Source organism: Melanotaenia boesemani, chromosome 22 (genome assembly GCF_017639745.1).
Source record: "Melanotaenia boesemani isolate fMelBoe1 chromosome 22, fMelBoe1.pri, whole genome shotgun sequence".
NCBI lineage: Eukaryota > Metazoa > Chordata > Actinopteri > Atheriniformes > Melanotaeniidae > Melanotaenia > Melanotaenia boesemani.
This window is the reverse complement of record NC_055703.1, coordinates 7,966,358-7,980,597: the sequence shown is the minus strand read 5'-3', so window position 1 is coordinate 7,980,597 and position 14,240 is coordinate 7,966,358. Positions and strand designations below refer to the sequence as shown.

Sequence of the window (14,240 nt, the reverse complement as noted above, 5' to 3'; positions counted from 1 at the left end):
AAAAAAAAAGTCACCACTTGGATTTAATTAAGCAAATAGATGAGACCCCCCTATTGGATAATTACGGCTATAATTAATAGTGAAAGTAAGAACATTTCCAAATGCACAACTCAAGGGACTGGGACTAAACAGCTGTGTAGATGAAAAGCTACACGATCAACGACTACCTGAATATACTGAATAAGCATCAATGAATTTTTTCTTCCATGATGGTACGGGCATATTCCAAGATGATAATGCCAAAGAATTGTTTGGCTCCAACTGTGAAAAAGTGATTCAGATAGCATGAGACATCATTTTCACATATGGATCAGCCACTACAGAGTCCAGACCTGAACCCCATTGAAAATGTTCGGGATGTGCTGGAGAAGGCTTTGCCCATGCTCGGACTCTCCCTTCATCAATACAACATGCTGGAGGAAAATGAATGCAACGCTGAACAGAAATCAATCTTGTGAAAGTTAAAGAGATCAAACAAATATTTATTTCGGATAGTCAGTGTGTTTTTTATATTGATCAGTCTCCATCTTGTCACGACATAGTATTTGTTGCTTTCAGTGTGTGTGTACCAATGTTCTTTTAAGTTATATTCAAATGTAAAGCAGCCGGCAGATTTTTTATTAGGTGCTTTCTTGAAAAAAATTAAAGAAGGTTCTTACAAGCATACGAGAAGGATGAGTGCTGGCAATAAAAGATGCACCGACCCACAAACCTCACCTCAGCGCATACCGAATGAGCGCATTTAAACAGTGGGTGAGGTAATGCTGCACATCACACTGCCTGTTACCATGTCAACACTCCAAGCAAGTTATACAGCTCCACCATTCAGACCTGCACAGCCCTTATCCATCAAAACCACTCCCCCATGTACAAAGGGAACCTTTGTAAGCAGAGAAATTCCTTTTAATATTCCATAGTAATCATTTTGTTTGCTTGTGTTACATATCCGGCCACTGTATGCTTTTCCCTGCAGAACCCAGTTCAGTGGCTCTACTGAGGTAGGTTGTTACCTGTATTCATTTAATTTTCACTTATTAACACTGAATTTAATTTGATGTGTAATGATATTTACGTAGATTTTTATGCACCAAGCCATTCATTCCCTGCAGTCTGTAGCAATAAACTGGTGCAACTCATTCTAGGATCCTGTGTTGAAATGTGTGCTACATAGGATGTGTTATAAGCCAGCTCTACCAGCTGCTAAGCAGTTCTTTCAGTGTAAGTTAAAGAAAGAGAAAGAAGGACTGTATGCAGCGCTACAGTAAGATATAGTTATTGTGGACAAAAGCTTAGGAAACAATAATTGTCTCAATAAATCTGGGAGGATATGGTCATTTTTTATATTAAAGGATCAACAAAAATCTATTTTTTAAATTTTGTTTCATTGCCCAGCCAAATTTCTATGCCTTTTTTTAGGATTTAGTGTTGTAGTTTCAAGTATTATGGAATATCCTTTTCTTACATACAACCAAGCGTAAAAACTGATTTGATAACATTTTGCAAGCCGAGTTCATTCGACTGTATTTTTTTGGCTTTTCCAGACTAAATGTATTCACCTTGGACTTCTCCCTCTCTGCTCTCAGCAGCCTGGCCATCGTGGCCTCTTCTCTCTCATGGCTTTGAACTTGGCGCCTTCTTAAAGTCTGCAAAACACAAACAAAAATCCCATTCAGAATGATGCTGCTCCTGCATCACAGGATCTCTCCCCCTCAGCACCCCCCACCTCCATCTCATTTACTTGGAACAAGATACTGGCATCATGGTGGATTTGCACCAGAGCTTAGATCCCACTCATTCTGAGCCAGCTGTGGTGATGAATTACCAGCTGCTCACAGTAACATCTACCCAAGTGACTCATCATCTGTTTGATTCACATCACAGCGGGTCCATCGGCAGGGAATAAATGTGCCCTCTGCTCTCCCTCCTCTCCTGCTCTTTAGTGGTAGAAGAGATTATTTTCCTCTTCATTTCCTCTTGGTTGTTTATTTACCCCTAATTTTTGGACAAGTTCATTATTTCCCATCACCCCGGGCCCTGCTGGTGTACCATTAGGGCACTATGGTGGAGAGGGATGCAAATGAATCGGCAGCTACTATCATTACACAGCACCATCAAAACTCCTGCTTGCAATGTTTATTAGGCGGCATGCAGCTACACAGTGCCCCTCTGTGGTTCACCAATAAAATGCAGCTTGCATGGTGGATAGACACTATAATGACAAATAAACGCTTCAGTAATTTTAAACATTAAACAACATCATGCTGACAGTGGATGATAAGGATGATTTCTTTGGCTAAGTGGAAATGAGCAACATAAGCATTTAGCTATCAGTCTAAATCACTAAAACAAATGTCACGATGAAGATCTGGCAGCTAAAAGTGATTCAGACAAATCACAGTGCCTCGCATACAGTTGTCAATTCCACTTCATCACATACATGTTCCTCATTTAAGTCCAGGCTCTAAGGAAGAGGATGTAATTTGCTGCATGGATTATGGAAACCCTTGAGTCAAATGTGTGATCTATGATATGGGGATTCGTAATTAAAATTGATTTGTTATGAATTTGCTCTGATCTGTTTCTGCTGTACGTCTGCCATAGCAAATGGAAGATAACAGTGAGGGAGAAAACCCCAACATGTTCACATGTTTGGCTCATTTATCTGGATCCAACAGAAAATAAATTCGAAGCCATGGCAGCAGGCAATACTTCATCATTACATAAACTAGAACTTTTAAATTGTGAAGGCTTCACACACACAAGTACACACTTCAACCTGCCAGCACACAAGATTTGAAGTATTTTCAAGGAGCATTTTCAAGATTTTTTGTATGGATGCACGATATGAGAGCATTAGTATCGGCAAATTTTTTTAACATTTGGCATCGGTCTGATAAGTAAATATGATAAGTAATATCCTGGGCTGATATTAACAACCGATTTCTATATGCGACTTTCTGTGTATGTGGGTCGTCAGGGTGGGGGCAGTGTTAGCATGCAGCACAGCACTGCTTACAAACAATGGCGGGACCCTAACGCTGCTAACGTTAATGTTTACTTTGTACATTTTGAGTTTAAACTTATAATTTAAATAAATGATCTATGATATTGTTACTATCATTCAATAATGATATAATTCATTAATTTTTAAACTATAAAAAAAGAATGTGTATATATATATATATATATATATATATATATATATATATATATATATATATATATATATATATAACAACTGGTTGTACTCAGACAGTGGTGCACATACTCTCACCAGCTATTATAATTGTTAACACAAATATCTCATCAACCAATCACATGGCAGCAACTCATCGCATTTAGTCATGGAGACGTGGGCAAGACGACTTTCTGAAGTCGGTAATGAGGAAGAAAGAGGATTTGAACATGACATGGTTGTCGGTCTGATTATTTTAGAAACTGCTGATCTTCTGGGATTTTCACACACAACCATCTCTAGGGTTTACAGAGAATGGTCTGAAGAAGAGAAAATATCCAGTGAGCAGCAGTTGTCTGGACTAGTTGTGTTATTGATGTAAGAGGTCAAAGGAGAATAGGCAGACTGGTTGAACGTAACATTAAGTCAAATAACAACTGCTTCCAACCAAGCTATATGGAATACCATCTCTGAATGCACGTCCAGTGAAGCAGTGAAGCAGATGGGCTACAGCAGCAGAAAACCACACCAGGTGCCACTTCTGTCAGCTAAGAGGAGGAAACTGAGGCTACAATTCATACCGACTCATCTAAACTGGAAAATGTTTCCTGGTCTAATGAGCCTCCATTTCAACTGCAACATTCAGGTGGTAGGGTCAGAATTTGGGGAATACAACATGAACATATCCAACCCCTTGTTGAATCTATGACACCAAAACTTAAGGCAATTCTGGAGGGGAAAAAAGGGGGTCTAACCTGATACTAGTAAGGTGTACCTAATAAAGTGGTCAGTGAGTGTACTTAGCATCCTTTATAACTAGACAATTTAAATTGTACTCGCTTATATTTCAATAAGGGCTAAGGGCTCTCCCTTAGAGATAGGGTGAGAAGCTCAGTGATCCAGGAGGGGCTCAGAGTAGAGTCACTGCTCCTCCGCATCAAGAGGAGCCAGATGAGGTGGCTCGGGTATCTAGTCAGGATGCCTCTTGGCACCTCCCTGGTGAGGTGTTCTGGGCATGTCCCACTGGGAGGAGGTTCCGGGGAAGACCCAGGACACGCTGGAACGACTACATCTCTCGCCTGGCCTGGAAACTCCTCGGGATCCCCCGGCTGAGCTGGTGAATGTGGCCGGGGAGAGGGAAGTCTGGATTTCCCTGCTTAGGCAGCCGCCCCTGCGGCGCAACTCCGGATAACCAGTAGAAAAAGGATGAATGGATGGAAATTTTAATAAATTCTTTATTGATTATATGAACAATGTGAGAACAATAGTTTTTGAGAAAGCTGCCGTTGGCTTGTGGAGCCTTTTCACTGGAATATTTGCTAACCAAAACAAACCAGCTTGACTTCCTGTTACCGCCTATAGTTCATACACAGCACAGATGACACACAGATATCAACAAAATGCTCTTTGAAAAATCAAACTATCTGAAACTTTCCTCTCATCTCCTGGATCCAAAAAGTTTAAAAGTGATGTCTACAGCTCCAGTTGGCTAAGTTGTATACAGCCATGCTGTTTGAGGCTAAACAATGAGCCCTGATATATATATATATATTTTTTTTATCTAACTACAAAACTATCAAATCAAACGGCAACATAGAAGCAGTACAATTACAGTTTCAAGTACTGCATTCAAAATATAAACACTTGTCCAACTTCAAAAAGACAACATTAAAAATTCAAGCATTTTCAAAGATTTCCAGCTCCTGGAAGAACAATATCACAGCTTTAAGGTGAAAATGAAGATTTGCACAGCCAATTCTCTATCAAACCAGATGCTAAGTGTGCTTTTCTCTTCCTGAGCTAGGATACTGAATAATGGAGGTTGCTTTTAGCTCCTAGATATATCCTAGATACCAAAAGTCATAATTTTATGACACACTTGTGTGAAATGAAAGTACGTTATTGTGTAATTGTATATAAAACATCCAATCACTAAATAGTTTTTATGTGAATCGTCTTCTACAGATTCCTTCTCAACAGAGACCAGAAAATCATTTCAGCAGTAAATCTCCTTCCATTTTAATCTTTCTGTAGCAGAGATGGCTGCTGGAGCAGCTTGTGATTTCTAGGAAAATTGAGTATTAATAAACTGCATAAATGTCAAAAAAGTCTGGGAAAATCACTCAAGAGTGACCAATTGGCATTCAGCGCTGCTGCGAATCTTTTATTAGGAGCAGAGAGCAGCTGACACTCCTTTATCAGTGAAATACCTCAGTGTGTGAGAAGAATGACTAAACTGAGATCAGCGAGGAAAAACAGTCAGAAAATGTGACTGAAAAACTTCTGTTTCTCAGCAACACAATGATGTCATCTGTTATGTCAATGATCTGAGAAATGCCAGCATTTCAGTTTGAGAAAAAGTTGTGGCAAAATGTTGAATATGCTATTAGGTCCACCTTACTGGAGACTCATCAGACCAGGCAATGTTTTTCCATCTTCTATTGGCCAGCTGTGGCAAGTCTATGTGAACTGTAGCCTCATTTTCCTGTTCTTAGCTGACAGGAGCCAACGTTGACTGACTTTACTAGCTGGAGAGAGCTCAGAATACAGATAGGATACAAGAGAGATGCTGAATTAGCTGTCGTTAGAGGGCGCTTCACTGAGAAAATCTTCCAAAGTTTGGTAATGCGTCTTGAAGTCCCCTTTCTTCGTGATTCTGATGCACACTTTAAGCTTCATCAAGTCATCTTGACCATGTGTACATGAAGAAATGCATTTAGTTGCTGCCATGTGATTGGTTGATAAGTTATTGGTGTTAAACAATTGAACTGTGTACCTACTATCTAGTACTGTCCGTCAAACTTCACTAATTTAAACTATGGCATGTTATGTGTTAAAGTATTTGTTAACATTTGTTATCCCTGATAAATAAATAACTCAAGCAAAGTCCCACTTGATCTTGGCACATCTCGCTGCTGAACCTATCTGCTTTCAAGACGAATGCAGGCTCCTGTTTGGAGTTCTTTTAGAATGAAAGGCAACATTAGCTGCGAAATGCAGGCATGGCAGCAGATGAGTGGGGAGAAAAAAAAAAAAAAAAGGAGTATCACCTCCTGCAGTTCGTCTGACACGGCCCCCCGCTGCTCGGGCCTTCTTTCCCCCTCTGCATGCATCTCTCTCTCCAGCTCCTGCAGCCGCCGCTGCACACGACACGACACCTGCAGACGAGAAGAATGAGGACGCCTCCAGTCACGCAAAACACCACCAGCACCCAGGCGGCATCGCAATGTGATTAATGAGACAACAGGAAATGAAAGGCGTGGGCGAGGAAAGATATCTCTGATAAGTGACTGGAAGTAATGCATTGACGATGCAACAACTCCCCGTCTGCTCAGGAAGCAGCGCATCCACCTGTAAGGAACAGTTAATACCTTTATCTTGTCACGTCCACAGACAGGTACCAGATTAAACATATTTAACATATCAGCTGTTATTTGGAGGAGCACATTTGTCACAGTGAAGTAAGGAGCTATGTGCTTGGAAAACACAGTGAAATATGTGCTAGTTAGTCCTATAAATCTCCAGTAAAACAAAACATCTGCATATTTCATGCATTATACAGCAGCTTTAACTTGTTTTGTACCGTCCTTTAAATTCCAGCTGCCTGTGCTCTTTTTTCCCCTCTTCACATTCAGAGCAAGAAAGCGCACTTGAAATATTGGCAGTGAAATCCGCAGTCACAACTCACCGAGTCCTGTCTTTGGGAAGCTGTCATGTGCTCTGTGAGGCTCTCCATCGCCCGCCGGGTGTCGATATCAGACCTGCAAAACAAAAACAGACAAATCCCAATTTCTTTTCCAAAACATCATCGATCAGAACGCAGTCGCATAATCTGATGCCACAAAAAATAATTATTCAGCCTCAGATGTTGAACTACGGCAGCAGATCGATTTGCTCTGGTCAGCACTGCATGGGAGGAGAGATTCCTTTTAATAACTTCAAAATGTCAAATTCTAATCTGCGCTGAGAGAAAGATATGCAGCCTTCTGACTTTGCCGCATCATCTCTTCAAGTTTCTATGATCTTCTCTTTTTTTTTTATCGCTTTTTCCATCAAGAAGATTTAAAGACATGAAAATCATGCATTTCTTTGCAAAGCCGAAGAAAAACCTTAAGTCTAGTGGAAGTGAAAAGTGAAGGATCAGTATTCTGCACAGATCTACAGAACCCAGAACTCAGTTTGTAAAATCAATGGACAGGCTTAAAAATAGAGGAAAAAAAGCTTCCATTTACTTTGACTTAGTGCGCCAGTACAAAATTAGTAAAGCTTTACATAAACATTCAGAGTCTGCTTTTGAATTCTATTAAAGAGTCATTGAGCTTCTTGTTTAAATGAACAGTAACAGATCTGTCTCTTTCAGCTTCAATCACCAATTTATCTTGTTAATACGCAAAATTAGTTTCTTAGAAAAAGCCTGCTCTAATAATTTTTTTTAACCATGCTTCCCTGTCTGCCACTCTCCCTAACCTCCATCAGTATGTGGACTGCTGCACCAGGGGCAATAAAACTCTGGACCTGCTGTATGCAAACACAGCAGATGCCTACAGCTCCTACCCCCTCCCCCCGCTTGGCTGCTCAGACCACAACCTGGTCCATCTGCTCCCTGTTTACATACCTATGGTGAAGAGGTTGCCCCCCACCAAAAAGTGTGTGAAAATGTGGTCTGAGGAGGCCGGTGAGGCACTGAGGGACTGTTTTGACACCACTGACTGGGAGGTGCTCTGTGGGCCACATGGACAGGATATTGACAGTTTAACGGACTGCATCACTGATTACATTAATTTCTGTGTAGAGACTACCGTGCCCACCAGAAGGGTACGGTGTTTCTCTAACAACAAGCCCTGGGTGGCTCCTGAGCTGAGAGCCTTGCTGCTGGAGAAAAGGAGGGCTTATAAATCCGGTGACAGAGAGAAACTGAGGAGGATGCAGAGGGATCTTAAAAGAAAGATCGGAGAGTGCAAGGACAGCTACAGGAGGAAAAAGGAGGACCAACTGCAGCAGAACAACGCAAGGGAGGTTTGGAAAGGACTCCAAACTATATCAGGGTATGGCAAGGGCAAGAGGAGGGATCCTGCATCTGGTGATGGAGACTGGGTTAACAAGCTAAATCTGTTTTTCAACAGATTTCATACTGGGCCTACTCCCAGTCCCCTCTGCTTGAGCTCAGACCAGTCTACCCCCAGCTCCCTTTGCATGTTTGCCACCTCACCACAACCACCATCACCATCATCTCTGGGTCTCCTACCCTCCCCCTCACCACTACCACCATCTCCTGGGTTCTTACCCTCCCCCTCACTTTCACCACCATCTCTGGGTTTTCCTCTCCACCACTCCCTTCTCTCCTAACACCGACAGTGGATCAGGTGAGAGTGCAACTAAAGAAGATCAAAGCCAGGAATGCCACGGGTCCTGATGGCATCAGCCCCAGACTCCTCAGGGACTGTGCAGACCAGCTCTGTCAGGTGGTCTGCTACATCTTTAACCTGAGCTTGAGTCTGGAAAGAGTTCCAGTCAGGTGGAAGACTTCTTGTGTGGTCCCAGTTCCCAAGACCTCGTGTGCCAAGGAGCCCATCCACAGACCCGTGGCCTTAACCTCTCACCTGATGAAGGCACTGGAGAGGATCATCCTTAACGATCTCCGCCCACTGGCAAGCCCAAGCACGGATCCCCTGCAGTTTGCATACCAGCCTGGCATTGGGGTGGATGATGCTGTCATCTACCTGCTGCAGAGATCCCTGTCTCACCTGGAGGGCACTGGAAACTTTCCGTGCTTTCAACACGACTGAACATTCACTACTCAGGATGAAGCTGGTGAGGGCGTGGGTCAGTGACCATCTGGCTGCATGTGTCATGGACTACCTTACTGACAGACTCCAGTATGTGAGGCTGCAGGACTGTGTGTCAGATGTGGTGTTCTGCAGCACAGGGGCCCCTCAGGGCACAGTATGATCACCTTTCCTCTTCACCCTGTACACATCTGACTTCAGGTATTACATGGACAGTTGTCACCTCCAGAAGTTCTCCGATGACACTGTCATAGTGGGATGTGTGTCGGAGGGGAACAACTGTGAGTACAGGAAGGTCATCATGGATCTTGTCGACTGGCATGAGCTGAATCACCTTCTAGTAAATGCCAGCAAGACAAAGGAGATGGTGGTCGATTTCCAGAGAAAACCTTCCTCCACTGCACTGTTAAACATCCAGGGACTTGACATCGAGAGAGTGAGGACATACAAGTACCTGGGTGTCCACCTAAATAATAAACTGAACTGGACAGATAACACTGACTCTCTTTATAAGAAGAGTCAGTGTCGTCTATACCTGCTGAGGAGGCTGGGATCCTTCGGAGTGAGCAGATAATTGCTGAGAACTTTCTATGAGACCGTGGTGGCATCCGTGGTTTTTTATGCTGTGGTGTGTTGGGGAGGGGGGTGTTCTGAGTGAGACAAGAACAGACGCAATAGACTGGTAAAAAGAGCTAGCTCAGTCTGTGGCTGTCCCCTGGACTCCATTGAGGTGGTGGTGGAGAGGAGAATTCTGGCAAAACTGTCTGCCATCATGGACAACACCTCTCACCCTCTGCATCAGACTGTGGGGGCCTTAAGCAGCTCCATCAGTGATAGACTCCTACACCCGAAGTGTAAAAGGGAACGCTTCCACAGGTCTTTCATTCCCACAGCAATTAGACTGTATAATGCTGCATTACAATCTACTGCATCACTGTAACCCACATTCACATGACAGTATGACTGACAGCTAATTATGCACTTTTACTGTATTGTGGATATAATGTTTCTTTCTTTTAATTGCTTTTCATTTTAAGTCTTGTGTTATCTCTCTTTGAGCTGCGGTAACAGTGAACTTTCCCCATTGTGGGATCAATAAAGATTATCTTATCTTATCTAAGCACTCACTTCAGATTTTAAAGCAATTCAGCTACGATTAATTAGAATAAACACTGTCACATTTTACAAGCTTTCAAATGTGGGAAACAATGCATGAGTGCAGATATGATTTTGGCTTAAATTAAATAAAATTCTAGTTACAGATTAGACTTCTTCCATCCGATACCTATTTCTCCTGAGGATCTCTCTGTCCAGGTCATCGGACAGCCTCTGCTGGTCACAGTGCAGATCCCGCAGGGACTGACGCAACGTGTGGATCTGTGTGAGAGACAGACACAATGCCATACTTACAGAATACACCAGATCAGACACCAGCAATGCTGAACTTCACATCTATAAACATGAACATTTGGTCTGAGGACACAAAAAAACAAATCTAAAAAGAAAAAAACAACAGTTAATAACATCTTATTTGAATGAAATTGCCCCCCCCCCCCCCAAAAAAAACTGACTCAGTGTGCCCTCTTGTGGCGACTTTTTGAAACTACAAAATTGTAAGTCCTCAACCAAGCCTCCTTTATTCATACAATACCAGTCAAAAGTTTAAGAACATAACCATTGAATTTGTGTGCAAACTTTTGACTAGTCTGCTGTCAGGAAAACATGAAATAATTGCTGTGATTTTTCAAAAGTTTGAACACTCTTACAAACTTTCTTATCACTTCTATAAGTAGTCTTCAGGAAAAGTTCCCCAGGCTTCTTGAAGGGCTTTCCAAAGCTCTTCTTTGGATCTTGGCTGCTTTTTATTCCCCATTCTCTGTCAAGATGATCCAACACTGGATCAGTAATGTTGAGGTCTGGGCTCTGGAGAGGATTTGTTACTCCATCAGACCTGGTGTCACTGATGTTCAGTGCAGTCCTTGTGTAATTTGGCATACCTCAGCCTTTTTTATCCTGCTTTCTTTCCTTAAAAATGGATTCTTGACAGCCACCCTCCCAAGGAGACCATTTCTGATGAGGCTTCAGTGAACAGCATTTCTCAGGCCCTCTCAGCTCTTTGCTAGATTTTTTATTATTATTACTTCAGGATATCAGATCCTGTTCATCTGCTATGGATAGTTTATAAGACCTATAAACCCTTATATTTTCCTCTACTTGTCTAGTTTCCACAATTATTTCAAAATATCACAGCGTTTCAGCAAAGAATTCTTTGGGAATCACCATGTTGGTGGAAAAAATACTGTTTTATGCCTGGAAAACGTTATAGCTGGCATGTTTAAAAGCAACTAAATAAATTGGAATTATGTCTTTCAAATTAACTGAAAGTGTCTGTTTTATGCAGAAATAACACTGGAGTTAGGTGTCCTTTTATGTTTGAATGATTTATAGGTTAAATGGTGATTTATAGGTTAAATGGTTTAAAATAGACATACACACATACACACATTCCTCTGGAAATGGTCAGCCATCATCTAAAGAATAGCTGTGAAAGACCTTGAAAAACCTGGGAAAACAATTGCTCATGAAATCTTAAAATAAAAAGAAGATACAGCAAAGTATAAAGATATAAGATGTGACTTAAGAATTTGTGCACAATATTGTAAATAAAATCCCAAATGAAAGTGATTAATAGTCCTTACATCCTCTCCTGGCAGGCCGGGGTCCTTGAAGCGAACACTGGCAGACTGAGACCTCCTCTTTTTTCCTGATGTGCCCGGGTACTCCTTTAGAGGAGAGGTAGGATAGGAGCACTGGCCCTCTGAAATCCAAAATATATAGCTTTCATTTATTTATTTATGTATTTTAAAGACAGCAGGTTGGTCATGAGAAATGAACAAAAACTCCACAAATTTACTCAAGGTGCACGGTTTTAATGTTTCATTAAAAAAGAAAAGCTTTCATGATGAATCTATTATTTTCTATACCTGATCCTGAGCAACCTTCCAGGTCACTAGAATGCAGTGAAGAGGCAGAGGCGCTACGAACCCCATTGGTTCTGCTCATCCTCTGTGACTGCAGTTGACTGATTGATTCCTCTAAGTTCTCCTTAAGCTGGCATTTGGGGAAAAAAAAGACAATAATTTAACAGTTACAGGAAAAAGCAAAAGCAGAACTTGCTGAAAACAGTTGCCTCAAAGACAACATCCTACATAATATCATATCCATGCAGATGCAAATAGAAGAGAGTGAAAATGAGCAATGTGACCTGAATAAACAATGAAATAACTGTCTCAGTGATAAGCTAAATAGCATTACAGGGCACTCAAATTGGTATGTTATTGCCCCTAAGATCCAATTGTTATGCGTGGAAGATGTGGATATATGAAAGAGCTCATAAACCCCTCAGACTTTTTGATCTATTCAACATTCCCACAACTTATGAAAAAAAGTTACTGTTATGAAGTTTGTCTACTGATATAATCTGCATCTCTATTGTGTGAGAAGATAAAGAAAAAAGTTGTATTACCAGTGCCATGACTTCAGCCTGATCATCTGTATGCTCCCTGTACTGACCCAGCATCCTGTCTACTTTGGTCAGGTTCCTACTGGTGTCCTGCCAGAGAGACCTTTAGTTAGGAACTATACATTTTAATGGTATGTGATGACTAGGGTCGTTCTCTCGCTTAGCTGGGGGTTAGGCTGGGCTAAACAACAGATAATAACAGATTCTTCTTCAGTAGTTGGAGATGTATGAAATCCAAGCAGCAGAGTACCTGTAATGTGTTGGCAAGGGTGCTGATTTTCGCTGAGATGTCAACGGCTCGGCCATCGCTCCCAATCCCACTAGCTCTGGTCATGTCCCGGCCAGGTCTGCGGTGGGATTCACGCCCCCGAGGCCTGTGTCCCCGTATCCTGTCGCATGAATCCGACTCACTGGATGTGTCCATAGTTTCAGACAAATCCAGCGGAGGGCAGACGAAACACGACTGACAGCGCAAATATGACGATCAGTGGTCAATTCTGGCTTCGTCGGCGTAAAACGCTACCTGTTAGTGTAACGTTAATCAGATTAACGAATAAAGTGCAACTGTTAACTTTTTCTGCATTGGATACTTCTGACATTGCAAAAAATACGTGTAGTTTTGTCATTGTTACTTTAACATTCCCGGATACACAAAGCTATCTGAACTGCAAAACAACCATACAAATTTTCCTCGTCACAATAAGCTGAAGTAAAAGCCATTGTTGTGAATGATGCTCCCCCTGGCTAGCAACAAGTGGGAACTACTGTGTTAGCTAGCAAGCTAAGTAAACGTTAGCCAACTAGTTTAATCTTTTGATAATTATTTAAAAACTAGAAAAAAGAAACCGAAGCAAACCAATAGCGTTTGATATACGTTATACGACAAAACACGGCTATCGCGCTATGAATGTGCTAACTAACAGAAGAGCAACTCTGCCTCTCTGTGCTATGGCAACTTGAACTAGCCGCGTCTGAACAGGAAAACAGCGAAGCAAAACAACACTGAGGGACGCTGGGAAATGTAGGCATTCCATGGAGAAAAGCTGTGGGAATTTAAGATATGTGAACTACATTGTCCAAAGGAACACTTTAGCGCCACTACCGCCGCTCTTCGAGTAGAAAAAGAAAAGAAAAGAAAAGAAAAGAAAAGAAAAGAAAAGAAAAGAAAAGAAAAGAAAAGAAAAGAAAAGAAAAGAAAAGAAAAAGAGTACAGTATCATTCAAAACACCTGCTGCTATAATGATTACTACTACTTCTATTAGACTACTACTAAGACCATCACAATAAAAATACTATAACATTTTTTATATACATATATACTTTTTATATAGTTTTTGTTCTGTACAGTTTTTGTTCTTATCTCTGTAATGCTGGTTTTGCACTATCACCTTTGCCGCTATAGCACCGAAATTTCCCCACTGTGGGCAAATAAAGGATTATCTTATCTTAAATATAATGTAAGAAATATATATTTTACACATGAGACGTTACTGTGCAATAATCTCCAGCCATTCTTATTTATCATAATAGCAAGAATGATAATTAGACTTTATTTAAATTTGAACATACAATTAATATGTCTTTAAAGAGATGTTTATAATAGTTTTCCCAAGATGCCGGTTATGTACACAATAGTGTTAGGTGCTTTTATGCCTGAATATTCGGTGTTCAGTGGGAGTGACAAGATGATTGGACCATAAACAAAATTGAAATGGCAGCCAATGTCCAAAGAAAGACTTGCAAAGATTGAGTAGGC

At 41.3% G+C, this 14,240-nt stretch overlaps 1 protein-coding gene across 6 annotated transcripts in view; it reads right to left on the bottom strand.

Moving 5' to 3' along the window:
* Positions 1-13,485, bottom strand: part of LOC121633964 (centrosomal protein of 128 kDa) — a 58,802-nt gene extending 45,317 nt beyond the window's left edge. For 5 of the 6 annotated variants that reach the window (XM_041976323.1, XM_041976326.1, XM_041976325.1 and 2 more), the window contains exons 1-8: positions 12,735-13,485; positions 12,488-12,574; positions 11,946-12,072; positions 11,661-11,779; positions 10,247-10,338; positions 6,864-6,936; positions 6,226-6,333; positions 1,557-1,643 (exon numbers count right to left, since the gene is read on the bottom strand). In XM_041976323.1, coding sequence (XP_041832257.1) covers positions 1,557-1,643; positions 6,226-6,333; positions 6,864-6,936; positions 10,247-10,338; positions 11,661-11,779; positions 11,946-12,072; positions 12,488-12,574; positions 12,735-12,908 — 867 coding nt within the window. In that variant the 5' untranslated portion in view covers positions 12,909-13,485. The remainder of the gene's footprint in view (positions 1-1,556; positions 1,644-6,225; positions 6,334-6,863; positions 6,937-10,246; positions 10,339-11,660; positions 11,780-11,945; positions 12,073-12,487; positions 12,575-12,734) is intronic. The other variant, XM_041976328.1, reaches the window with a different exon arrangement.
* Positions 13,486-14,240: the final 755 nt, after the last annotated feature.